General features: G+C 33.6%; 1 protein-coding gene across 1 annotated transcript in view; it reads right to left on the bottom strand.

Moving 5' to 3' along the window:
• Positions 1-396: 396 nt before the first annotated feature.
• LOC128237700 (uncharacterized) overlaps positions 397-27,375 on the bottom strand; it is a 32,397-nt gene continuing 5,418 nt past the window's right edge. Inside the window, exons 6-8 of the mRNA XM_052953284.1 lie at positions 27,007-27,118; positions 5,310-5,333; positions 397-463 (exon numbers count right to left, since the gene is read on the bottom strand). Of these exons, the coding sequence (XP_052809244.1) occupies positions 397-463; positions 5,310-5,333; positions 27,007-27,118 (203 nt within the window). The remainder of the gene's footprint in view (positions 464-5,309; positions 5,334-27,006; positions 27,119-27,375) is intronic.

Genomic DNA, 27,375 nt, shown 5'->3' with positions numbered 1-27,375 from the left:
CCACAGATCTCAAGTGAGGAGTCTGATCAGGATTTTTTTTGTTGACTTCGCCTTGCTAACGCCCTCCACTCTTGCAACTAACCAGTGTTCCATTCAAATGGACAATAATTCTTGCTCAACTGTGCATTGTTCCGCAGAACAGCACGAAAAGGATCCATTTAATTAAACAGTGGACGACCGCTTTCCTTCGTTTTTCCTTGATTTACTTAACCAAATACCCAACTAAAGGGCCTAATTTAATGAAGTACGGGGAAATAGTGTGCGATATTGCCTTAAAACGGCTCATGTCTTTCATTCAATATGACTTACAATTTCCGATGTTCCGAGTGCAATGCCCTATTCCATGAAAACATATTCATATGGAGTACTGGCTCTTGGCTTCCATGAAGTCCCAGCCTACTCAGCAGACCTTTCGTCCAACGCCCAGTCCAAAGCTAGATAGTCCAATCGCCCCAGTCGGTTTCTTGAAAAGACATGTTGGACTTTCAACCGTAGGTCAAAGTGCCACAACAGCCTGGACACTCGCCAACACATCTGCTGTTACTGTCGTGGACAACACCAAACATCTCAGCGTGTCTTCACTAGCAAAGACCATGCTGCCACTTCCAATGCCAAAACAGGGCCATTCAAACAAAAATATCAATAACGATAGAAAAATCACCACTCTCGTCAAAGCCCAAGTTTAAACCTATTTCTTAATAGCTATCAGTTGGCTGACTACTTAGTACACGGGTTCACCCATGGTTTCAAATTTCGCTACACCGGTGAGTATTTAGCAACTTGTTTCCCAAATTTTAAGTCCTGTCACAAACTTCATGACACAGTTAGGTCAAATATTGACAAACAGGTTTTGGCCGGCCGTGTTAAGGGTCCGTTTGATCAACCTCCCTTTTCCAATTTACGTATCAGCCCGGTCGTTGTAGTACCGAAAAAGCCGCTGGTGAATACCGGTTCATCCACCACCTTAGTTACCCTAGAGTATGTCTATTTATGATAAAATAGATAAAACTTGTCTAGAGTGTCGTACGCTAAATTTGACGACGTAGTACAATTGCTTCTCCGCTTAGGTAAGGGTGCTTTACCTGAAAAAACCGACATTGCCAATGCCTATCGGATCATACCAGTACACCCCAATGATTAGGTTTCAGGTTCGATGGCAAATATTACTATGACACCTGTTTGGCCATGGGTCTCAGCTCCGCTTGAGCCATCTTCGAGTGCTTAAGTATTGTATTCTATGAATATCTAAGCAACACCTCAATACTGGTGATATGGTTCATATTTTGGACGATTTTCTGTTATTAGGCCCTCCCAATTCCCCACTTGTTAAAGTTACCTTGAGCTCTTCCAGGTCACTTTCAACTCAATTGGTGTCCACATTTAAGCTGTAAAGACTGAATCCGCCGGTCCTATCATTTCTTTCATGGGGCTAGAACCAGACTCTCTGTTGATGGAAGTTCGCCTTCCCATCGACAAGCTCTTTAAATTGTGTACACTTCGCTCCAAACCAGTCAAAAAGCGACAAATAAAACTAAAAGACCTTCAATACCTAATAGGTCTATGGTACTCCTGTTGTCAGGTTGTTCACCCTGGGTGATGTTTCCTTAGGCGCTTAATATATTTGCCCACAAAGGTTACCAATCCCTCAAACCGCGTTACCTTAAATAAGCAGACAAGAGTTGGCCGCATGGTTTATATTCAAACAGCATTTTAATGGGAAACAACTCTGCTCGAGGATCGTTGGGTAACAAATGCTTCTTTGCACTTCCACACCGAGTCCGCGGAATCAATCGGATATGCACCGCAACTTGAAATATACTACCGTTACTCAATATATTTCAGCAATCACATATGTCCATATGATAGACAATTATCAGAATCCAGCAGGAACATTTATTAAAAAAAATGATGCACAACATCCGTCGATCGGTCACGTCTGACGGGCGTTAGTCAATCACGTTACCCATCTTGAAAAATTTAGTCTTTACCATCAAACACGTTACTGTGATACGACGGCTTCAATTTATGTTAAAATACATGTTCCTTACAGCGTTTCTTTTGGTCTGTTTAGACTAGGCGAGCTGGCCATGTCAAATATTGCGCCTATTGACACGATTCAACGACAGCATATCGATTTCACTCCCACATAAGATGGCTTTATTCAGGGTATCATCATAACGATGCTTACAAACACTCACAAGGTCACGCAGCCAGAATCTCACTGTCACGGCAATCACTGGTTCGCAAGCTTTGTCCTGTCAGGGCTATGCCAATCCTACCTTAAAGGTACGAACCTCCTTCCAGGTCCGTTATACAAATAACCTAGTGGCTCCCCATCATAATTTCCTACTTCCTGAAATTGTTTAATAGTGCGATGAGGATTGCGGTCTATCATCCGCTCATTACACTCCACACACCTTTCGTATCGGTGGTGCAACACACGCATTCTCCTCAAACTTGCCTACAACCACCATTCAAGCCTAGTTAGACCGATGGAAATCATCGGCCTTCCAAAACTACATCCGCCCTGCCTCACTGTCACTGCCTTAACCCGTACCGCATACTACGTCTTGCTGTTATTGTATTTCTTTCTCAGATTGGTTGAGCCAACTGAGATATACTACAACTGGGGTTTGTTCTGACTGGTTGAGACAGCAGTACCTGTGTTTGCATTTTGTACTTTTAAGTATTTTATTATGCTGTGCATTTTTTGACAATTTATGTTGTATACATATGTACATATCATGTAAATCTTTGCCCTTCCTTGCATTGTTCTACTGACTTTACCATTCATTGTGTCATTTGTATATTTAATAGTAGACAAAGTTTTATATTTATCATGCCCATTCTAGTCTTTTCCACTTCAGTAATATGCTGTCATGTGTATAAGTATGTATGTACATTACTCCCTTTGCTACCATTTGTTTTGTGTTTGCTGTTACATTATTTTCAGACTTACATTTTAGCCTCTTTTAAGTCGTCAGTAAGCCATTACTTTGGTCGAGCCAACTGATGTTCTTACCTGAACGTCTCATTAATGTATAGAAATTTCTCAGTTCTTAAGTACCAATCCATACGATTGGTTGAGTTCCTGGTCAAACAATCCACCTTTCATTATCATCTATCATATCCCTTTGTCTGGCGGCGTTTCTCTTTTAGCGATGTTTTGCCGCCAGTTAAGTAATCAATGTGTACCATATAGTTCGTTCAACGGCTGTATAAATATATTTTGTGGCATTTTAATTAAATGCCCAGTTACAAACATATTTGTTCTTGTTTTGATTACTTACACGCTTGGGATATGATAGTCATCAAATAGCCTTGTAGTCGTTTAGAATTTTATGGTCTGCAAAAACCTGGTACAACACATAAAAACCCCATATAGTTTTGCCATTGATGTACAAATTTCCAATGTATTCAAAGTTGAATGTAAAAACGCCATGCAAAAACATAGTAGAATATGATTATATATATGTAAACAACATTATGATTATAATAATGTACAATGCAATCATACAGTATATCAAAGAAATTTTTATTTAATCAACTATATCCATAACTTAGTAGTTTATAATTACGTCAAATACAAATAAAACGAACCCAAACAGTAAAACATGTTATTAAAAATTGTATAATTCAATAGTTTAATGATTAATTGTATATTTACATTAAAGTTATTTAAAGTAAATGTTTGGGCGAATGCACATTCAATAATTTCTTGACTGTTGACTTTCTTTTACTGGAAGATCTACATGAAACGGGACAGGCTAGAGTATATCTTGGCTACCATTTGAATGTATTCATTACTTCATCAATTGCATTTATTCACCTTTTGTTAATAATTGGCGAAAGATACGTGGGCCGACTCCGTCTCTTACAGAGGGACAATGAGTATTTGGGACGTATTCCCATGGCGGCCTACCTAAAACATAAATTTAACATTTTACAATCGATCAAATGAATGGATATAAATTCATTTTATGAACGAAAGATCATTTAGAATAATAGTTTAATATTGTATGCATAATCGTCACTAAGAGTAAATCAAACTTTTAAGTAAAATAAAATAAGCATGTTATGATAAATTTCTAAAGCCTACAGATTAATAATAAATTGCTTTATTTAAGTGAGAAAAGTTCACGTTAACAACAGCAAATATAAAGTTCACATTAATAACAGCATCTTTTAAAATATCGATATTCATTGAAAGAACTGAAATACATTTTACAAACAATACGTTTTATGAAAGAAACGAACATAAATAACTTTTAAACGCATGTCTGTCTTGAAAATGTATAGAAATGTATACAAAACAAAGAATCATGGCGCACACAGTGTTGCATCGTTCTACAAAATTCCGTCGAGTTGAAATTTTGGCAAAAGATTGCATAGTTAAAATAAAATTCAATCTAAAATAGTTCACACTTGTAGAAGCAGTTAAGGCTAAGACATATTTTTATATATTTTCACTCAAAAAAGTTAATTAGTTATTAAAGTAAATTTCTTGTTTGTTTAAATCGGATGTGACCCGTAATGACCCATGTGAGAACCCCGTTGAAGTCACGTGATTCCTCTCCCTGATGGCATTGCAATCTAGTCTGCTCAACAGAGCTGATGGCTTGGAGCTCCAGCAGTCAAAACTTGATATCTTCGTTAGACACAGAGTATTTCGATCTGTGTGCTGGCAAACGTTCAGGTATTTTGCATCGCCAATATACAAGCTCCCATAAGAGAAGGCCATTCATAATTCAATTGATTAATGTTTATTATAACCAATGAGTATTTTTTAAACCCTGATTATTGTGTTGTTATGATTTAACTTACCATTCATTTTAAAATCATTTGTTTCAATTATAAAGCAGAGTAGTTTGAGGAAAATAAAATATACGACACCGATTGTACATACAGCCAGAACTTGCAATTCTGTTGATGATGAGTTAAATTCGGTTGGTCTGTTTGATAAATGTTTGGACATCATTTGATGTGTAGATTTTGTTTGGTCATTTGCTTTTTTGAGCCGAAGAGAATGAGTTCGGCCTGGGGGTATGAAACTTTTCAAGTAGGCTTGAATTCAGGAAAACTTTCTCAAAATTTGTTATTGGTCATTATAATCTCATATCAAAGTACAATAGTAGTCAAAATCGCTGATTTCTAATAGTATTGCTCATCCCGATTTTCATGGTTATGTTCTAAAGAATATTCGTAAAATCAAAATATTTCCAGCAGGTAGATGGGCAGATAGACTTAATGAATTGCTTGGATTTTATTTAAACCGTGGATATAAAGGCAATATTTTGAAGATTACTTGCCTTCTAGGTTTTGAAGATGAATACCTGAAACAAAATATAGGGTTGAATATAGCATCCTGTCATAACTAAGCTATCAGTCATTTGATTTGACTCGGAGTGTTTTGGCATGTGACTTCATTTTCTTCAAATATTCTACATTTTCAAATCATTTGGAAGGAAATATTATCTAATACATGTCGCCTTTATTTATAATAATGTTTTCCTGATTTGTTCCCAGTTTTAGTCCAATGATGCTTTTTATTATGAAACTCTATGATCACAGAGTTTTAACCTTTTATTTTATAAGGCAGACTGTCTGTGATGTTTATAGTTTCAAACAATGTCTGCATCGTATCTTTGAAATGTTTTTGCATTAGGTGCTCTCAATTGTATCCCTCCGTCTGCAGATAGAGTTGGAATCTCTAATCATAGAAGTACTTGAGGTTTACCTATATGTTTATTATTATTTGTTTTATTGATAAGTTTCCTCAAGTTAATGCATACATTTATAAGATTTACCGTTTGCGTTTTATCTTTATTAGGATTGTTGGGATCAGAGTGAGGTTTGTGCACATAAACTGGTTTAAACCCCCAGTAATTTTATATTTAACTGACCGTTCCAAGGCGGTACCTAACAATTCTTGATAAACATACCTATTTTTGTTACATATAGTATGTATGCACTGTGCTGTTTGTGGAGTTTTGTGCTGTTCTTCTATGTTTCTTGTTTGTGAATTAATGTTATATGTCTTTGGCGTTTACCCAGTGTCACTAAACCGGGTTTATGTTTAACCTTTTTGCTACTGAGCTTGTTTCTGTAGCTTTTTGCATAAAAATTGCGCAAGAGTACCGGTAAAGTGTGCAGAGAAAGGAAACATGGTATGTGTCTTTCTTTTCCCGCAATGGCAATATGGATCATCTACATTGTTTTTAAAAACACGTGTTCGTTTAGAGAGATGCAATGCATGCGTATCCTTGCGTGGTAAACACTCGACTTTCAATTCTCAATCGTTATAAAACTGAGGAACAGTTTTTTTGGTTTTGTCCAGATTGCGTTTGGAAGCTGGAAAGGATGAGGCTTATCGAGTTTTATCACGAAGTGCATTCAACGAATGTTTATTAGAAGGAAGAACAGAGTTGGAGAACAGCTGAGGTCTGCATGGGATGTTGCGTGTATTTCTCGAGTTACGAAGGTTACAAGTGGTTGTATCTCAAACACTGGAGGGTGTCATGGACGACAAACAGGGCGGACTCTTTGAGTTAAAGGGACTGTCTCACAGATTGGTAACGAATCTCAGGACAATTATATAACAGAATGTGTTACGCTTTGATGTCAAAATTGTAAAAAAAGTACCAAAAATGTTAAAAGAAATGTGTCGGAGCCCGGGTTCGAACCGCGTCTCCAAAATTGAAGTCCGGCGTCTTCCCTACTGACCTATCAAGGTTACACATTTAGGGTGACATAATTCAGCTCTAAACCTACCTCGGTATTATAACGTGATAACGCCGACTAGCCAATCACGCATAAGGAATGAATTCTACCCGGTAGACATACCCAGTAACTTTTTTTAATTGAAAAATACGAAATAACTGCTAAACTTAAATAAATTGTAGACTATGTGGTACTTCAATAATTAAGTTTCAATGTATTGAACACATTGATGCCAAGTATATGTCATTTTTCGACAATTTTATTTTTTTCGCTATTTTTTCATCTGTGAGACAGTCCCTTTAAACATCTTGTATAATAGGGTGAGCTTGTGTTTGCATTTTCTGTCCTATAGCGGTTTAATGATTGTTTCGATGTATAGGAAGTTTAAGAACATAAGACGGTTTGCATAATTCAAGTTTGAAGTCATGAATCTAAGTAGCTTGATAATAGTCCAGCTAATAATTAATTGTATTTATACCGGAGAAGCGCAAAATGCAACCCATGGAAACTTTGCGCATGCCTTTGATACATGTAGAAAGTCTGGTGGATTTGCTCCTCGGGATATTATCAATTCATTGCCGTTTGGACATCAAGAAGAAAATTGTTCTGTTGCTAAAAGCTTGGTGCTTGATGATGGCGAATCACTATGGACACATTACAGAGCGGAATTTGGAGCATATGTTGCCCCATTTGGCTGTTCTACGAAACTACCTTCACATTTTATAGAAAGTTTGAACAGTACTGATATGCTTTACGAATGCACAAATGTGTGTTCAGGAAAAAAAACAATATATATATATATTGGGATACTGAACGAAGAGTGCTATTGTATGGCAGATCAAGGCTCGTTTACTTATACAAACTGCCACGACGAATCAATCTTGAAAAGTGCTACTGTTGCATATATTTATGAACTAATTGATATAACTGTTGAGAAGGAAACATATGCATGTATAACATCAGTCCTGCTAAATAATTCGAGGATTTATGACGCCGCAAAATGTTCCGAAAAACACCAAGGATTGTGTACTAGTGATAAAAGGAATGGTTTCGGAGCAGTACAGCGAAATTGTTTGAATTATAAAGATACTTTAGATTCTATTGGACAAAGCTTTTGCATTCTCGACAAAACTATGTTCAAAGACGATACTGACCAGACATGCTCAGCATATTTTGCCAAAATGCTACCTAAAACTTTCGATGGCATTAATAGGTATTTAGCTTTCTCTGAAAGTTTCTATCTTAGCAGCGTGAGAACATTCAGAATTGTCGACAATGCCAAGTTTACATTTGATAATTCAACACTGCCTTGCGTTTCTCTTTACAAACGTGGATGTACAATTATTCTTGAACCTGACCGATGTCAAAATATTAACAGATTTCGATGTCTGTATTCAGATATTTCAAAAGAGCAAACTGGACTTAATATGAAGTACGATACAGTCATGCTAATTGCAATACTTCCATCGGCGTTGTTGATACTGGTGATTTGCTTTGTTGTCATTTTCAACTATGTGAAACGAACCCGTACCACAGCAGAAGCATGTTCAAGAAATGTGAACACTGAGACTCTCGAGCACGAGCATGTCAGTACTAGCATGAATGACTATGTAACCACTTCCAGTGATGCCGATGGTCCTACATGGATACAAAATGTTAACTACGTAAGTCGAGACATGATATTAAGTGTGCCAAGACATGCAGACCCTCCTGAAAATATCATGTGACCACAACCCATGGGAGGGGAACACTGCAACCAAACAAGACTAAATTATATACATGTAATCACGTACAGCTTGGAATTAATGCGAGAGAGTATGACCATATAAGGCTACATGCTGAACCAACAGTCATTAGGAAATAATTTAAAATTTGATAATGGAACTTTTCTTTTTCTCGATGTTTATACGCTAATTGTTATTGCACCTTATGACAACACCACTTAGATAAACAAAATAAAGTATTCTAATTGATGCATACATTTCTGTATTCTGTTCGTAGATAGCAGTGAAATTATTGTTTTTGAAGTAAACTTTAATTCGTCTTTGTAGTTCGTTTTCGTTTATGAAGCTTATTATCTGTTATAAGTGCTATTTCAAGTGTTATAACTTTTTGCTACTGAGCATGTTTCTGTAGCTTTTTGCATGTACATATATATGTATATTTATATCAGCTGATTCTCTTCACACTTATATACATTTAGTTTAGAATGAAATAATTTTGTCATTTAATATTTTTTGTGAAACGTATTGACAGGATAATATTCTAGTGATATACATCATCATAATTTAAACTTGAATATTCTAAGGAAAAATGTTTCTGAAACCAAAAGTATACGATACAAACAAACATGCCGTTTTAATTGAAAAAATAATCGTGTCGCCAGTTAATGAATTTCAAACAATAGAAGAATAGCCACTAAGACAATCAAGACGAAACCAAGGCATGATCGGGGAAGTAAACGCCCTATTGTAAAATTGATATAATTTACATGCCTCTTAAAGCTGTTAAGTACACACTTCAGGTCAGCCATCCATTATTATGATGCAAGTATGTTGTGTGCATTTAAGATATTTAAATCGAGATACTTTTGTTCAATTTATATATTGATTAAAATTATATTATTGTTGCGTGGATAACATTTTGAAAAGCACCATAATGACGCTTTTGTTATGATATTATACATTTAAGGAAAGTAATGAATACACAATTAAATCACTTTGTTCATTACAAAAATATTATCTTCATAATTAAAGCTATCGTGAAAACTTTGAAACTCCAACTTTTGGAAACCAGAATAAAACTCTACCAATTGCATTTTTTTGGCATTTTTTGCCTGATCATTTGATTTCGTTAATACATTATTCCACTTCCTCGAGGTAAAATTGCAAAACGTTCTGAGTGACATTCAAAACAGACACCGGGAGAACATTTAATATTCAATCAAATCCATTGCACTTTACTTTTAAACAGTAATTAGCTAAAATATGCAAAGTACGCTTTATTTTGCATATTTATTACAAAGTGACTACTTCTGGAGATGTTTAATATTGTATTGTATTGAAATGTAACGAAACAATACAATATTCATTTATCCATAGTACATGGCTTCCACCCCAAAATACAATCATAACATGCAGTATAATATACTGTTGGAGTAGCGCCATTTGTTATGTTTGCATTAAACGTGGATATCAGTATAACAATACAAAATAGTAAATACACACAGAAATAAAGTCTACTTAATATCAGTAGTAATAGTAGTTAAGATATACATTCGACATTATTATCAATAACACTTAAAATTGCATATCATTCCAAAGCTCGGTCAACATAGCTACCTTTATATTATACCATCTACAAACAGCATCCAGTATAAGTTTGCAAATCCGGTTTACTTGCAAACATAGTTTTTTTATTATCTTAGATATCAACTTCAAAAGCGACACATAGAAAGTTTGCAGATTAAATAATAAATATTTTAAGTCAAATTCCAATTATTTTTAAGAAGTATGCAAATTTAATTCCAAAATTGATTTATGACATTGGCCACCAATTGGATTATATTTCCCCCGTGGGGGAAAAATCAGCAATCGGAAATAAATATCAATTTTTACATTTTGAACAGAAAATTACATTTCTATTTATGTTTTTAGTACAAGATACATAAATATTATTAATATTTAATAAAAAATAAATGATTTTGTAAAAACGACTCTCCAATTGGGGAAATTCCCAATTTGAAGAATTCCACAGTCAATTGCTATTGATAAAACCCACCAATTGAAGATTACAGAAGTTAGGGAACACAGAAGTTGGAGGAATGACCAGTTGGGGATTTCCACAGTAAAACAGCTGCTGGGGAGAAAAACAGTTGGGATATATACATGTCAGCATATTATGTTTAATTAATTTCATATTGATAGATTATTCAAGAAAATAACAATGCAGGATGATTTCGAGTATTCCATCGGCGCTTTTACTTGTGACGTTGTGTGCAATCTAAAACAGTGATATAACTGTGTTAGATTTGCGAATTGTTATCCTTCTCTGAAGCCTTATGGTCCTAGATGCACGAAAATATTACATAATTTTAAGAATAACTTACTTACCTCCACTTCCTGGTGTGCTCACTTCATCTCTTTCGGTTAATCGAATAGGTTAGAAAACACCATCTTATTGTCACTAGGTACATTAACTTAGTGACAAACTTTATTTGTTCACTACCAATTAAAGAAGAAAAAAACGTTCTTCTTTCGATGATGTGTATCTTTAAACCTATGCAAAAGTGGTTACTTTTTATTATTTCATTTTCATCACTCAGAGTATATTATTTGTCTTGCCATGTTTTGCCACATGAATTATACTGTATGTATGCTATCACGAACCTGAATAGGTTTTTATATACTTATAAGTATGTGATGTTATTTATAAATGTTCTATACACATGTGTATTAACTCAATACCTCGATAAGATAAGCTAAATAATCATACTTTGTTTTAGAATTCACCCATTTCAAATGATTCTTTGAACAGGAGCTATTTTCTCGGTTTACTTATTGTCAGGGTGTAGTAACCTTAGCTTAAAGCAGTGACGCTCTTCGTTTACACCCTTAAATTCTGTCCAGTTACATTGACCACCTGCCTTACTAACTGAATGATTGTTTTACATTGCTAAATAAGTAGCATATATATATCCAAAATACTATTGCAACGGGTATACTTTTTTGCAAAAGTACTGTGCTGCTTCGTTTCAGGAAAGTGAACAAACTACTATAACATTAAATGTGCGTTCTCGTCATATGTTATGTGCAGACAATACAACGTGTTGATGGTAATCTTAAATCCACATGTTTTCTAGGCTAAAAGAAGTTTGTATCAATATTATTTTTGCCTTGACCATTACCGAAAATGTTTGCTTAACAATGAACCCTTATGCCGTTTATTTGTGACATTACAGATTCTTATTTTTTTCAGTACGTCTTGGCATTTTCAAGCTTTCAATGCTTAAGAGGAGAAGGTGAAAAAATGGCAATGCTAATTAGTCATGTTTGTCAATCACACAATTCAATGAAACCATTTATCTGGAGTCAGAAAACGGTTCGAATGAAAATGATTTCATTTGTTTGGATGCTACACTAGAACCTTCTATCAAGGTAGAATTTAAGACAACGCATGGTGCAACAACTAACACCGTGCCCATTATTATACTTTGTTTCTTTTGATGACAATAAGTTTTATCTTTGCTTTTGTTATTGCTATTTTTGTTTGGTGGAAGTGCCGAAGTCGATGTAAATGCATATATTATTCGCAAAAGATACACCGCAACAGCTAAATGAGTATGAAGACAGATCTACCAGGTTGAGAAGGTTAAATAAGAAGAGGAAAATCTGCTCATCGATGACATCTCCAATGGCTGAGACAATAAAAGGATACTGCAATATACGAGTATATACGAGTGTCGGGTGTAATTCACGAGATCAAACACTTGCTACTAGATAAAAATATATCTACGTGATGCTGATAGTGTAACTACAGATAAAAACATAGGTTGATATTTGGACTTGAAATGTTCAGTAATATCAATGGGGATGACATTGGCCGAACTTTGCATAATTTATTGTAAAATCGGGTCTTTTAATGACATTGTTAAAACCTGTACCATTTAATATTTGAATTCGTGTCAAACTTCAACTTAAACTTCAAAGTGATGTGTAAAAAAATGAAAACATATCACCTCATTACTAAAAAAACACATTTTTTTGCTGTGAGGATAGTTTGTGCGAAGACATCTCAGATCTTTAAAATAAGGAAAAAATAACTTGTATTCCTTGGTATTGATAGCACATGCACTCCAGGTGTTTCATAAAAAGGATTACATTCTAAAATCTGTTGGAAAAAACGTTTTAGCTCTACTGGCCAGAAGAGCTTTTGCGATGGCCTGGTGTTCGTTGTTCGTCCATGCGTCTATTAACAATTTCTTGTGAAGGGGATAAAGCTTCTAGTTTTAATAGACGTTTCTCTATCATCCTTATACAGCTGTTAGATATGCATGAGCGTTCGGTTAAAAAACCAGCCAGATCCAATGACTTGATAAAGGCCCTTGAAATTATCAAATTTGTTAGTATAGTCAAGTCCCAAGTTACTTTCGAAGAGAGACAACTAGATTTAAGAGTACTAGTAGTTGGGTTTTTTACTCCATTGCCTTTATTAAAGAGGTGAAAATTATGTTTAAGACGTTCGATTATTTTAAGCTCTAGTTGCCAAAGGCCAGGAGAGCATATGAGATTGTCTGTCTTTCGTGCGTCCGCCTGTACACAATTGCTTGTGAACATTTGTACAGATTCTGATCCTTGGATCAGAACTGGCCACAACCCGGGGTTCACAAGTTTCCTATATACTTACATAGGGAAATCTTTTTTGCCTGAAACCCCTAGGCCTGGTCCCTTGATATTTTGGCATGTTGCTGAAACTACTGCAATTACATTTGAAAAGTTTGGAAAACCAATACCAATAATGACAAGCACAGGTTGCCTGAAACAAATTGTAAGGCTTAGGCATTTGGTGTTTAGCATTGTCTTATTTGATTTAACGTTGTTCAAGTTATGCCCCTGTAATAAATATTGGTCCAACCTGTCACCTGTGTTACATAAAAAATATAGGAAAACAAACTAATATTGTTTTTGTCTGATACCGGAAAGCTCACATCCAAGATATTTGATGTGTAACATTGTCTAATGGTAACAACTGTTAAAAAACTTTCACTCAGGTAAGAGATTTATGGCCATAATGAACCTCTTGTTATTGTTTTTCTTTCAAATATATACAGCAGTTCGATATCCAAATTCAAAATTGGGTTCCTTTTGAAAACCAGGGGTAATCGCTGTTTTCTAAGGGATGCCACTTTTACAGAAAGTGTATTATTGAGTGTTAGTCTTCCTCTGTCTTTTAAATGATATGGTGAACGTTAAAATGATCGCCCAGTGTATTGCCTGTTTTTTAGTATGTAAATGATTTGAATATGAAACACTGTCACTGACACATATTAAAATAGCTCACCCAAATTATCTGCTTAAGAATATCCATGTAATTAAAGCATATACCCACAGTGGCCTCTTGTTTTGTTTACAGCATGCACAGAAATTCCATATTGTTATTTAGGATAAAACGTTCATTTAAGGAATGAATTGAGAAGTTGATGTCATTATCAGCGTATGCACGCAATGTGGCTGATCAACGTGTGTGGAGTCGAAAGGACTTCACGCTTACTTTGACCAACCCAATTGCGTTCATACCCCGATTGTGACATCAACCCCGCGACTCCCCGCTTTCAGTAGTCCGTTCTTACACATTTTGTAAACGGAACGACCCGACTGTAACCGGAAACATTTGATCAAATGACGTCACAATAATGCTGGAAAAGATCAACCACTTGAAATCATTTAAAAAGTAAACTTGAAATACTAATGACAACAATACATTTAACATATCATCAATTAACACTTTATAAAATGTTGATTTATATTTTACGGGACTTGCTGAGACACTACAAACAAGATGAACAGTTTTCATGTATATTGTTATGCGATGAATTGCGATCTGAACATATTTGAAGATGATGCGTTCATCGGATGATAACCACAATTGCCAAAGGCAGTTCATTTAAGGAATGGAAGTTGAGGTGTAAATATTTGAATGTAAACATTGCATCTTAACCCACAATATGTTCAGTAACTTGTTTAACTTGACAGTCAAGATACTAAACTAAGTTGTCGATCGAAGAATATTTGGCATTTTGCCACAAACTGGTTGCATACATTTTATAAAGTATAAAACAAGTATATATGCCAAGAAAAAGTACTATTATAAATACACCATTATTTTTACAACCGAATTTTTCTCTCCTTATGTTTCCAAAAACAAAATTACGTCCTGTCCACGGATAACCGTAAACACTTATAAATATTGATATGAACAACTTTAGAAACAAGCGCAGTAGTTTAAACACAAACTAAAAACATAAACTAAACGAAATATAATAATATAAATTTCAACCCGGTGTCCTTGTTAAATTTTGGGTACTTGAAATTTTTTATTGTTTGTTGTCTTTTGGTAATCACACTGGGTTGGGGCCATAACTGTATTTCTATAACCTTGGGATTCCAAAGTATTTACTCTAAATAAATGTAATTCTTTGCTTGCTTAACAATTCCATAGTCCGTCTTATAAAAAGATCTAATTATGCAAAAACAATCAAATACTTAAAACTGTCCGAAATAAAATGATTTACACAAGAGACATTTATTCGAAGTTTGATTTTCATTATTATCATTACTTGAACAAGGATGTAAATGTTAGCCAAAATAGGCCGGCAACCAATAATCTATGATCCTGTATAAGGGCACAAGGGCACAGCATTATCATTCAGTTATGCTAGCAATAAATGTTTTCGTTAAATGAAAACAACTGTAACTTGACCTAGCAAATTTCTGTATTCACTTCTAACTACTTAAGAAGATTTCAAATAAGAAACGGATACACGACAAAGAACTTATTCTTTTGTAATAAGAAAAGTGAAATCCGCAAAATAAACTATTTTCTAGATTAAAGGTTTGCCACGCAATTTACATTAATATACCTAAAGCATCACAACGTTTATTTTGTTTCACGAAACATCTTAGATTTTTCAATGACTTAAAGGCCTATTTTAAGCCCCGAATAACATATCTAGCACAATAATGTTGTCAGACAATATTCAATAATGTTTCGACAACATTCCAAAAATGTTTTGAAAACCTTGTAATAGCGTAGAGTAAAATGTTATTAAAACGTTAAAATGTATGGTTTTCATTATGTTTTGACAACGTTGAACGCACAACTTCAACACAACCACTATATAACCATTCCACAACTCCATTATGAGACAGCATTCCATTACGTTGTGACAAAATTCCCACAACTTTGTAACGACCAGGTTGAGACTACGATGCCATAACATTAAGTTCAATGGTGTTAAGGTTAAAATTCATGTTTTTTATAATTGTATTAACGATGTTTATTCATCTTTAACACGACCACTTCAAAATCTTTTCAGAACTACATTTTTGTACGAACATGAAATACCAGATTGTTTTAATTGTTGTTGTTTTTTACACAACACAACCTACTTAAAAGCAGTATACATTATTCTATCTTAAAAATGTGTAAAAATATATTTATTATCGGTGAAACAAAGTTAATATATGTAAGAACAAACACAAAATAATTATACAATCCTGAGAGCTCATACAAAACAATGCGTTTTAATTTCTGATTTATGTTCTAAAATATGCTTGTTAAATCAACAGTCTTCAAACAGTTTTACGCTAAAAGTACCATAAGCTCAGTCATATCATTTATTCCAGTTGTCAGTTATCTCCTTATCATGAAGTGAACTTAGCGTGTGTATTTGTCACCACTATTCACAGATGCAAAACCCAAGATTTCCGGTTATTTTTAAAAATACACAAATCACGTATTAAAAATAAAGCTCCTAAATATGTATACTATATTTAAATTCATTGATATAAAATCATCTAAATGATCAAACTAACGGACGTGTAGAATGTAACAACGAGTGCTTAATAGTTTTAGTTTGTTTGAAAGTAGTGAAATGATCTGCAAATATAAACAAAAAAGGTTGTAATACATACTTATACTAAACTAACTTGACCGAAAAAATATGTACGACTTTAATATGAAAAGTCCAACAAGATAAGAAAATTCAACAATCCTTTGTCAAAATAGTCCACCCAAATCGTGCAAAGCAAGTTTTCATCCGGGTTCTAGATACTGGCAAACAATAATATTGATCCATTGAAAAATTAAATGATTATGTTAAAATTTGTTTGCATCATCAGTATATACCTCACATGTAATCAGTTGCCAGTCAGTTCTACACTTCGCAAACCCAAATACGTGACGCAATAACATAGATACTCCGACAATAAAATAGGCGGTCGCGCTTAATGTTAAATAATTGACTTAATGATATAACTTTGGATGCTAAATTACCATTTTAGGCAGTGCACTCAGGCCAGAAAATTTGATAATAAATGTTTTCGTTCTTAACATAACCAATAGTTATATATATCGAGGGGCTAATAGAATTATTTATAGAACATCGGTTATTTATGAAAGTCAGCGCAAAAATGACTATGGGCACCAATTTCTGTTGGCAAGACGCAGGTTGAGGACACTTACTGTAGTTATAAAGCTGGGTGTTTCATCATTAAAGCAATTATTGCTTAAATTTCTCCATTGTAAATTTTTACGATAATGAATATGAGCTTATTTGCCTATTGTATCTTTTGCCAATCCACCATGGTCATTTTCATAATAATTTTATCGCAGTTTGTTGATTTCGATAAGTATCGGCAAGTATATCTGTGCATAAAATGGTAAGTGGAAAGTGAGATCAAACATTTCTACTTTAAAGTGTGAAAAATCATTAAAATCGCTTGTCCCTGCATTCAATTTTCAGTGGAATGCAATTGTACATGGTATATCATTCCGGTGAAATATATCAAAAGCACATAGTAATACCCTTCATATTTTCATAAACACTGGATAGCAAATAAATTACGACTCGTCTAAATTAGTGCATATATGCTTGTTCATACCCGACACTATCAAATTGTATCGTTATCTTCCGCTATTATGAATTACGTTATCATACTTTGATCTAACACAGTCAAAATAATTGTATCAAATTTGAAACGCACTTCTTATTAATCAATAGTTTCAAAATAATGTATTTATCATATATCAGCATCAATGTACATTTTAGCTGAAACCTAGTTTCAAGAGTATAAAGATAAGCACGTCATCGAAGTAAATATACGCAACACGCCCCTCGGTTCGTTATCCGCACTCCCCTCTTAGTATAATGGTCAATAATAACAACTGGGCCATCTCAGACAGTCTTCATGATATGAACTTGTAAAATGCTCAATGAAGAATATGATCGGTTAACTACCGGTGGTTAACTCAGATATTATTAAGCTATGTAGACCCATTTGATAACGTACATAATGTATTGCAATGAATGATTGTGATTCGTGTTAAAAATACGACGGTTTAACACATAGACTACGTCTTAAATGGGCGCCGCCATGGTGGACTCTTTTTTAGACCCTTATTATTTCCGAGGTCATATTTATTGAATAATGACCGAGTTGTTACGATCGGTATAATCGCCTGTTAGCAGCTGGTATTCGCCTACTTGTGTTTGCTCGCCAAACAGCCTCGTTTGCATCTGCTTGTTGTATATTAGATCTAGTTCATCCTGGCGTACCACGAGAACTTCCAATCTCATTGATCATTTGGTTGTCATCGTCGTTACAATACACTGCTATTTATAATCGGTTTGTCATAGTTAATGATCGTTTAGATTCACGAGCTCGTTTACTAAAAACTCGCTTCCCAAATGTAAGCCATTCAATGTCATGACCCTTTTAGTGAAATCCTCATAGATAGTATATAGTGCGTTAAAGCTGTAGCTTAGTAGTAGCAGACGACATATTAGCATCCCCATCATTATATGTAAAAAACGTTACACACACACATTCACATGTTAATTCAGCATGGTAATAGTATGTTATTACAGACATGCAAAAACATACAAGCAAAGTGGCATTCAACTTAAAAACAATGTCATGAGGCCTCTTTACTATAGAGGTTCAGTAACAAACTAGCAATATCAAACTGATATAATGAAACACCTGCATTTGATATCAATTGTTTCTGTTAGATTAGATAAAAAAACCCATAATACTACGTATGTAATAGATCAAGATAAACAGAATAGAAACTCATTCCATTGTTATGTAGTAATAAATGCATGTACATGTTTGTGAGATGGTTGCAGTGAGAAGATACCAGTATATTGAATTAATTTGGGTTAGAAGTAGACGGGACGTGTTAGGAATATTTTCGAAAGGTATGAATACTTTGTCTATCTATAAATTAGAACGTAATTTGATTAATTAAATATCTCGAATACTTAGACATATTAACACTTACGTGTTTTGAATAATTCAGTAAACCTAATGTTACAAACAATATCGTGGTATGATATTTTTTCTCTGATTTTGGAAATTTCAGCATGTTAATACGCAATTATAATTATCGCAATTGTCGGAATGGCAGAGCTAACAACGTATTGGACCGTTCTCTTATTCTTCCAGTGCTAGTATCTGAACTGGATAGTAAAACTGAACGCTTCTTTTTTGTAATACTTACATGAAAAACTAAAGAAACAAGCTCAATACCAAACAATAAAATAATATTATTAAAACCCATAAAATCTTTCGAGGGGCAGGCTAGCGAGCGCGTAACAATATCACATACTATTTACTAATCAACCACTTGAAACATCATCCCTACAACATATTAAAATCGGCACAAATTAATAGTATTAATTTGATTAAACCAGATATGTGCTGATTTTCCAACATGATAAATTAATTTATTTGTCAGAAATTATTCAGTTTGGTGGGCATCAGATGAGTTTATTGACATGTAACACTTTCAGACTTCACATAACAAATCACAAATGATTATCCATGTAAAATATTTTAAAAAGAGACGTCACGTGCTTGAACATTCCTAGTCAACCAAAGACGGTTAAAAGATAACTTGAATCTGCAAAATTTTCAGAACATTTAAAGGACTGAATGTTTAGTTATGTAAGGACGCTATATTCAACCTTATATTTTGTTTAAAGATGCACTCTTATTCTCAAAAAAAGATTACCAAAATTAATAAGTTTGTTTTAATTTATCAAACAGGAAGAATGTATGTCAAAAACAATGGTTCTTATAAAGGGTACCGAGTTTAATTTGATAGAAATGAGCATAAAACACGGTATTTCTACCTTATGAGTAGACCACAGTAAATATTTTGGCATTCACCAATCATTTAATATTGTTTGCACTTTCTGCTATAATATACACGGTTACAATCTTGTTATCAGTTATTAATAGTTTCCATACATTCATGATCAAGTTAGTAGTTAGGGGTTTATAACTCAAAATTGATGTTTGTTATACATGTGATTGGATTAATCTAAATTAGAGTGTCACTTTAAGGAATTCATCTTTAAAAAACTAGAAGGCAAGTACTTTTCAAAGTATTGCCGTTGTATCCATGGTTTAAATAAAATTCAAGTAATTCATTGAGTCTGTCTGCCCAACTAACACTTGGAAACATTTTAATTTTACGAATTTTCTTTAAAACATCACCATTAAAGTCGGGATGAGCAATACTATTAGCAATCAGGGATTTAGAACTACTATTGTACTTTGAAATAATATTATAATGACCATGAACAAACTTTGAGAAAGTTTTCCTTAATTTAGGATATCTGAAACCCTGTTTTATTTTTTTCCGCCATAAGTTTACTGCGATAGCTGAACTTTTTGACATCTGTACATGTTTTAGCGAATCTTATCAACTGTGTAGTAAAACCACCTTATGATGGGGAACAAGGAGCATCTCCATCTAAAGAACGGTAATTTATTATTTTATAATTAAAATCATCACGTTTATCATAAAGATTAATGTTCAATATATCTTCCCTTACTTTGAGTTGCTGATCTAAATAGGATGCTTTCAATTGGATGTATTATATTTATTAAGTTGCAATTGTGAAGGGTATATCGATTTATTGTTATCTGTTATTAAGTTTGTTTTAGAGCAGTTGAATATAATGTGAATGCAGTAAGGTATCTTTTCAGCTTAATTTCGTCCAGTTATTGGCAAACTCCAAAAAATCCCACTTTAATTTGGTTTGTTTTTTTTGTTTTGTTTTTAGACAGTTTATCTAAAACCTCACGCTAGATGATGTGTCAATATATAAGGTTTGTAATGGTGCTGTATAATTAGTATCTAACAAAGTTTCTGGTACATTTATTTTTAAAACGAAATTTTGATATGGACAATTTCCAAAAAATCATACTTTTGTTTACATTTTTTGACATTTTCCCTCAAATATCATATTTCACTATATATAATGAGTCTACACATCATGTATGCTATGGTGCTGTATACTATATATATAATTTAGTTATTCTGGAATTTGTATTGCTAAATTTAATTTCAATGTAGACAAATTTCAGAAATTCATACTTTTGTTAACATTTTTTAACATTTTACCCAACAATTCCAATTTCACAACAGATGATTTGTCTATACAGAAAACATGTTATGGTGCTGTTACTATCTAATAAATTAAATGTTATTCTGATGTTTCTATTGCTAAATCTAATTATTGATATAGACAAATCCCTGAAATTTACACTTTTGTGTACATATTTTTACATTTTACCCCAAAAAGAACATTTAACAATATATGATGAGACTACACATAAGATATGTTATGGTCCTATAGACTTTCTAATAAATATAAGTTATTCTGATATTTCTATTGCTAGATCTAATTTGGATTTAGACAAATCCCAGAAATTCATACTTTTGTATACATTTTTTAACATTTTACCCAAAAATCACGTTTAACAATATATTATGTGCATAAACATTAGGTATGTTATGATGCTTTATAATATGTATTAAATAGAGTTTTTTGGATTTTTATTACTTAATCTAAATTCGATACAGACATATTCCAGAAATTCATTATTTTGTTTACAATTTTTAACATTTTACCCCCAAAATCACATTTTGCACCGTTAGATTTTTCTATACTTTTTTTCTACACACAAATATGCAAAAAATCATTTCTCTGCATTTGTTTTCTTTATCTGTATTTTCATCTACAAAGTCACTGGACAATTGTGTTGATATGATTCGCAAGTGATTTGGTTGACAGGGTTGTTCGAAAGCTTGATATTTCTTAAGTATTTTGTAACACTAAATTATATTTGTTTGCCTTCAAAATCGCTAATATATGCATGCAATGTGGCGGCTTTCAGCTTTTTTTTGTAAAACCACAGCCTGTTGAAATTAAAAGAAACTTTCTTTTTCATGATTATTTCAGGTTCAATAGAACAATAGACGTTTCTCTCGAGTTCGGATCAAACGGCGCACTTTGGTAAAATAATTTGTTGCCTGCCGCCAAAACTGCATTACAACGCAACCTGACGAAGTTGTTCACCATTTTCGTATAGTCACATAAAATGCTCGTTTTAATGACCATTGTGTATTTATTCATGATTGTTCAAGGGAAAGAACATTCAAGCAACTACACAAATGCGAAAGAGAGATGTTATAATCGCGGAGGCCTTATTCCAAAGAAACAGCTTAAATTAGGTGGATTATTCAACACCACCTGTGAACTTGGTGTCAACAACGGCGTGTTAACTGACGGGGAATCTGTATGGGTACAAGGACGGGCTCAAACTGGACCCTATATAGCTCTCCATACTTGCATGGGGTTTAGTAATCAGGATGAGCGAGGTTTTGCAAGAAAAAGGACATTTCATTTTAACATCCTTTACGAATGCAGTGTGTTCTGTGACCATATTTTAAAATCAACGGGATATCTAGGGATATACAAAGATTCGTGTTTGTGCATGTACGATTCATTCCGATTTCCACATACACCGGAATGTCTAGAAAATAAGTTCATGGACATACACAAAAAGATAATCGTTTTCAGATTGATTGTTAACCAGATGTTCGATGTTAATTCTAAGTCAGCAAATTTTAACTGCATCGGGGCCTCGTTTCATGAAGATAGAACAACATCGTACTATAACACTAAATGTTCATCTACTTTATACAGTATATGCACTCAACGTGTTGATAGTGATCTAAGTAGCAATTGTGTACCTCGCCAAGGAGTGTTTTGTTTCAAGAAGGAAAATAAAACATTCCTTGAGCATTACCGAAACTGTTGGTTTTACAATGGAACCCTTATCCCGTTTAATCCAGGAATCACAGTATCTTTAAATAATTCCGTAATGCTTGGCAGTTTTCGAGCTTTCAAAGCTTTTGAGAATGATGGCAAAAACAATGGCAATGCTACTTGGTCATGTTTATCAATCACACAATTCAATGGAACCATTTATCTTGAGACAGAAAATTGTTCAAATGAAAATTCGTTCATTTGTATGGACGATATACAAGGATCTGAGACAAAGAAGGGTGTGAAAACACACACTCACACAACAGTTTATGTTTTGACGACACTTGCAGTTGTTTTGGTGGTAGCAATTATTATTGCGGTAATCCGTTTGACATTGTTGAAGATCTTAGATGCATGCAGAGGTACTTTACAGAGCATCAGTCTTCAAGCTGGTGGGAGAAACGAACAGGAATCCCACTCTATGGTCAAGGATAATAACGGAAGATGAATTTAACCCACCAAGGTGTCTCCCAAAAGCAAAACAGTCGAAAAATAGTTACAAGCATGTACAAACCTGGCATGGCAAAATTTATGACACTAACGCTACGACTAGATTCCACAAGATTTGGCCAGGGTGATCATATTTTAGAAAAGGAATTTTATGTGCGAAAAATAAAAAGGATATCGGCACCTTGGGCATGAAGTACTGCGTTGGACTGATTTTTCCAGATTTTTTCAGGAAACGTAAAACCAAACACTTTCATGTGTTCTTTAAGCGTTATCGTCTATTTAATGCAGTTAATATAGACTATGTTCAACCAGGCTTTAAGGTTTAGATATATGGCAAGAAAGTAGTACAAGTATATATTTATACTCACTTGTATCATTCTGATAGATCCATTATGATAACCCATGCTGTAAATGTATGCTTCATATGTTATATCATGTGTAGTCATTTGACTACATACACGTAGTATTAAAAGTTATAACGATTACTGGTCATTGGTTTGATTATTTTATACCCCTTTTACTCCTGTTGACATATAATTGTTGATGCAAAACTTTCGCATATAAAGCATCAACAATTAAAGGTTTCGAACCACATTTCGAGGCATTATAAAAATATTGACTGCATTCTAAACGTAAGTTATATGTCTCATACAAGAACAATTATTCGAACGAACTATGAAACTATGAAACTGTGTAATAAAACAAATATAAAAAAGAGGTGAACACTTACAGCGAACCACGGTACGGCGTCGAAGATCATTGTCTTCCTCATGGATAGGGACGGGCAGTATCCGGGGTACGAGAATACAGTATATTCCCTTAACACAAATATTGTCCAAACTATTTCACCAATCAAAAAATGCTTTGTTCCAACGAAGGGTACTCACAGTACGCACTTCAATACTCCAGAATTCGAAAATATCACAACCACAATAGATACATCCAGCAAATAAACGCACTTAACCTTTGAACTTTTATCCAAGAAAACACTTTAATCCGGTATATGAAAACACTGTAAACACTGTAGATATATACTGCAAATTAACACACTAAACACAAAGATTTAATCCAAAAATTCGTAATGGTTTAATGATACGCGGAGAGTGTAAGCATTAAAAGATTTATTCTATTGTTTTCATTTTTTTCTCAGGACAGTCAAATAAACCCATACATTCGCATCTTTAAATTATAAAACATTCCATGCATTTTGTTTGCTGTTCTATTTTAATTCTTAGTTTTAGATATATTTTAGATCATATATGCGTTAAAGGATAGATGTCTATTATTACACTTGGTTGAGTTTATATAAAATTTCATTAAAACAATAAGGAGGTTGCTAATAATGCTGTTTCTGTTTTTACATACTATTCATAATAAAGCGTCATGTTTATGATGACGATATTAATTGTCGTTGAAGCTATAAAATTATTGAATTTGTTCGACAACTGCTGTGTTTTTTAACACTCCCAATATAAATGTTCGATGGATTCAACACCTGAAAGGCAAAATGATCAGATTCTACAATCGACAAGTTTGAACTTAATTATAAATGAATTTGTTTATATTACAACAGATATTACTATAGATCTGTTTTCATTCCAAATGTTCATTTGCGCTTGCTAAGGTGTCTGTCCATTTGAATTCTGAAGTTGGTGTTAATGTTGTTTGAAGCAATATTAAGTAAAGAACACTGTTTGATTGTACATGTTTTTCTTTGAATGATTTATTGTAAGTGAAGCTAATTCCATCTTTAGTAATATGTATCTTCGTTTTAATCGGGATTGATTTAATTAGGGTTTGGTACCTTACAAAATCGAAGCTTTTTATGCCCTATAAATGATCAATTTGATTTAATTTGTAAAATGTATTGGTTTTATAATCGAACATCTGTTCAAAGTGCTTTATCTCTTTTTCATACCACTTTTTATAGAGTACAGTGTTTACTGTATTTCAAACATTTTTATTATTCCATATCACTCTTTTGGCATTTTTATTTAATTAGAGTAGTAGGTTAGTTTTATTGAGTTCCATGATTCAGGAACATCATAAACAATGAGCCGTTTTCTGACACTTAATTAATAAAACACTTATCTATTTCACTTTCAAAAATAAGATCATTTCAATAAATTTGAAGATATTGTTAGTGAAAACGATTTACCATTGACCGTTATTAGTGTCACCCAGGAATCTCTTAACCCAAAACGCATTTTAAGAGACAAGGAAAAGCTCAAATACACCATTTTTATAGTTTAAACAAAGAATTCTGGCCAATCATCCCACGGGATTTTGAAAATGGCTCATATAATTATTTTCAACAATTTGATTCGATAAAACTGTGAATGGGTATATTAATTTTGGTAAAGCATACCTTTTCACAACAGCTGCTTTACCCATCAATGTTAATGTTCCAACTGTTTAAGTGTTTTATGAAACTCACTATGATTTAGTGTTGGTATTTTTTGAAAATTGTTTGTTGTTTATTGTTGTAGAAGATAATACCTATATGTCCATATAAATTGTTAAGATTAGTAATAGTGTAGTGCTGTTGTTTTTAACTTACCCATTCTCAAAAGTATAGGTTTATTTGTGTTGAGGGTAAAATGAGTAACATCATCTGCGAAAAGTGATTGTTTTAATTTTCGGAGTATGTATATTTATTCCTTTGATATCAGGGATTTGATTGATATAGCTTGACAGTATATGCAGACAGAGGATAATGAAAATGAAACAGATTAATTATTCACGTTTACACCCGCGTTTCCACATTAACACTAGAATAAAATTATTTATATAACATATATCTTATGGACGATATGTAAGTTTCGTATTCCTTAATCCCGATTCCTCTTGTCTTGTTAACTGAAACAAGTTATCTGTAAGAATAATTTTATATAATGTTGCACTGTGCATGTATTAAAAGATACGTCTCACAAATATATGTTTTGAGGTTTTATCGCCTCGGTAATTATTTGATGAATGCATACATATGAACATATACCTCTGAACAAAATAAACATATAATTATTTATTCACTTTACCCTGAATGGCTGTTAAAAATCCGAACGTAGGGATAAATGCAAAGTGTACATAAAGTCAAAAGCATGCCCATACGGTTGCTCAAAGAACAGTATGTATATAGACCAAGGTATGTCATCCATGGTTGGTCAAATACTTGTTAGTAAAGAGACCAAGGCATATCCTCTATACCTAGTAAATGAGCTGTTTGTAAATGTACTAAAGCATGTCTTCCATAACTCGCCAAAAGACTGGCGTATAGAGCACAAACCATGTCCTTAATGGTTGATCAATAGGTCGTTTGTATAGATTCAAAAACATGTCATCTGTGGCTAATCGATGAACTTGTTTGTTGTGAAGATACCAAGACACTTCTTCCATTGTTGATCCAATATTTTATTTTGTATTTAAGACCTAGGAATGTTCAGTTTCGTTGGTCAACGATTTCTTGTATAGAGACAAAGGTATACGCCCTCCATGCTTATTTAAAGAACTGTTTGTATAGAGACCAAGGCAAATTTTCCATGATAGGACAATGAATTAATAAATAAATTTAAAGACAAAGGCATGCCCTCCTTTGTTTGTCAAATAAGTGTTTGTAAAGAGTTCAATACATATCATCCATGGTTAGTCAATCAGCTGTATGTATAGAGATCAGGGCATGTCCCCCATGGCTGGTCAAATGACTGGTCGTATAGAAACAAAGGCATGTCCTGCATGTTTAGTCAAATAACTTAGGCATGTTTTCATTGGTAAGTCAAAGAAGTGTTAATACCGAGAACAAGGTATACCCCTGATGCTTGTTAAAAGAACTACATGAGTTGTTTAAAAATGAAACGCATGATCTCACTATTTCATTAAAAAATGATTGAATATAACCAATAAACTAGTTCTTTAGAGAGAAAAACATGTACCCTATGGTTGTTCCAATAACTTCTGTATAGGGCCGAAAGGAATCACATCTGGTGTTGCTAAATGAATTGTTTGTATTGACACCAAGGTATGAACTCCACAGTTGGTCAAATTCTGGTTGTATAAAGAAAAAGACATGTCATCATTGGTTGTGCAAATAACTGATTATATTAAGACCAATGCATGGCCTAAAAGGTTGTTCAATAACATGTTTGCATAGAAACTAATGCATGTCCTCAATGGTTGGTCAATTACCTGTTTGCACAGAAATATAATGCATGTCCTCCATAGTTGGTCAATGACCTGTTTTCACAGAAAAATTATGCAAGTCCTCAATGATTGGTCAATAACCTGTTTGCATAAAAACCAGT

This window comes from Mya arenaria, chromosome 6 (genome assembly GCF_026914265.1).
Source record: "Mya arenaria isolate MELC-2E11 chromosome 6, ASM2691426v1".
In the NCBI taxonomy this organism is placed as follows: domain Eukaryota; kingdom Metazoa; phylum Mollusca; class Bivalvia; order Myida; family Myidae; genus Mya; species Mya arenaria.
This window is presented reverse-complemented; position numbering and strand designations above follow the sequence as displayed.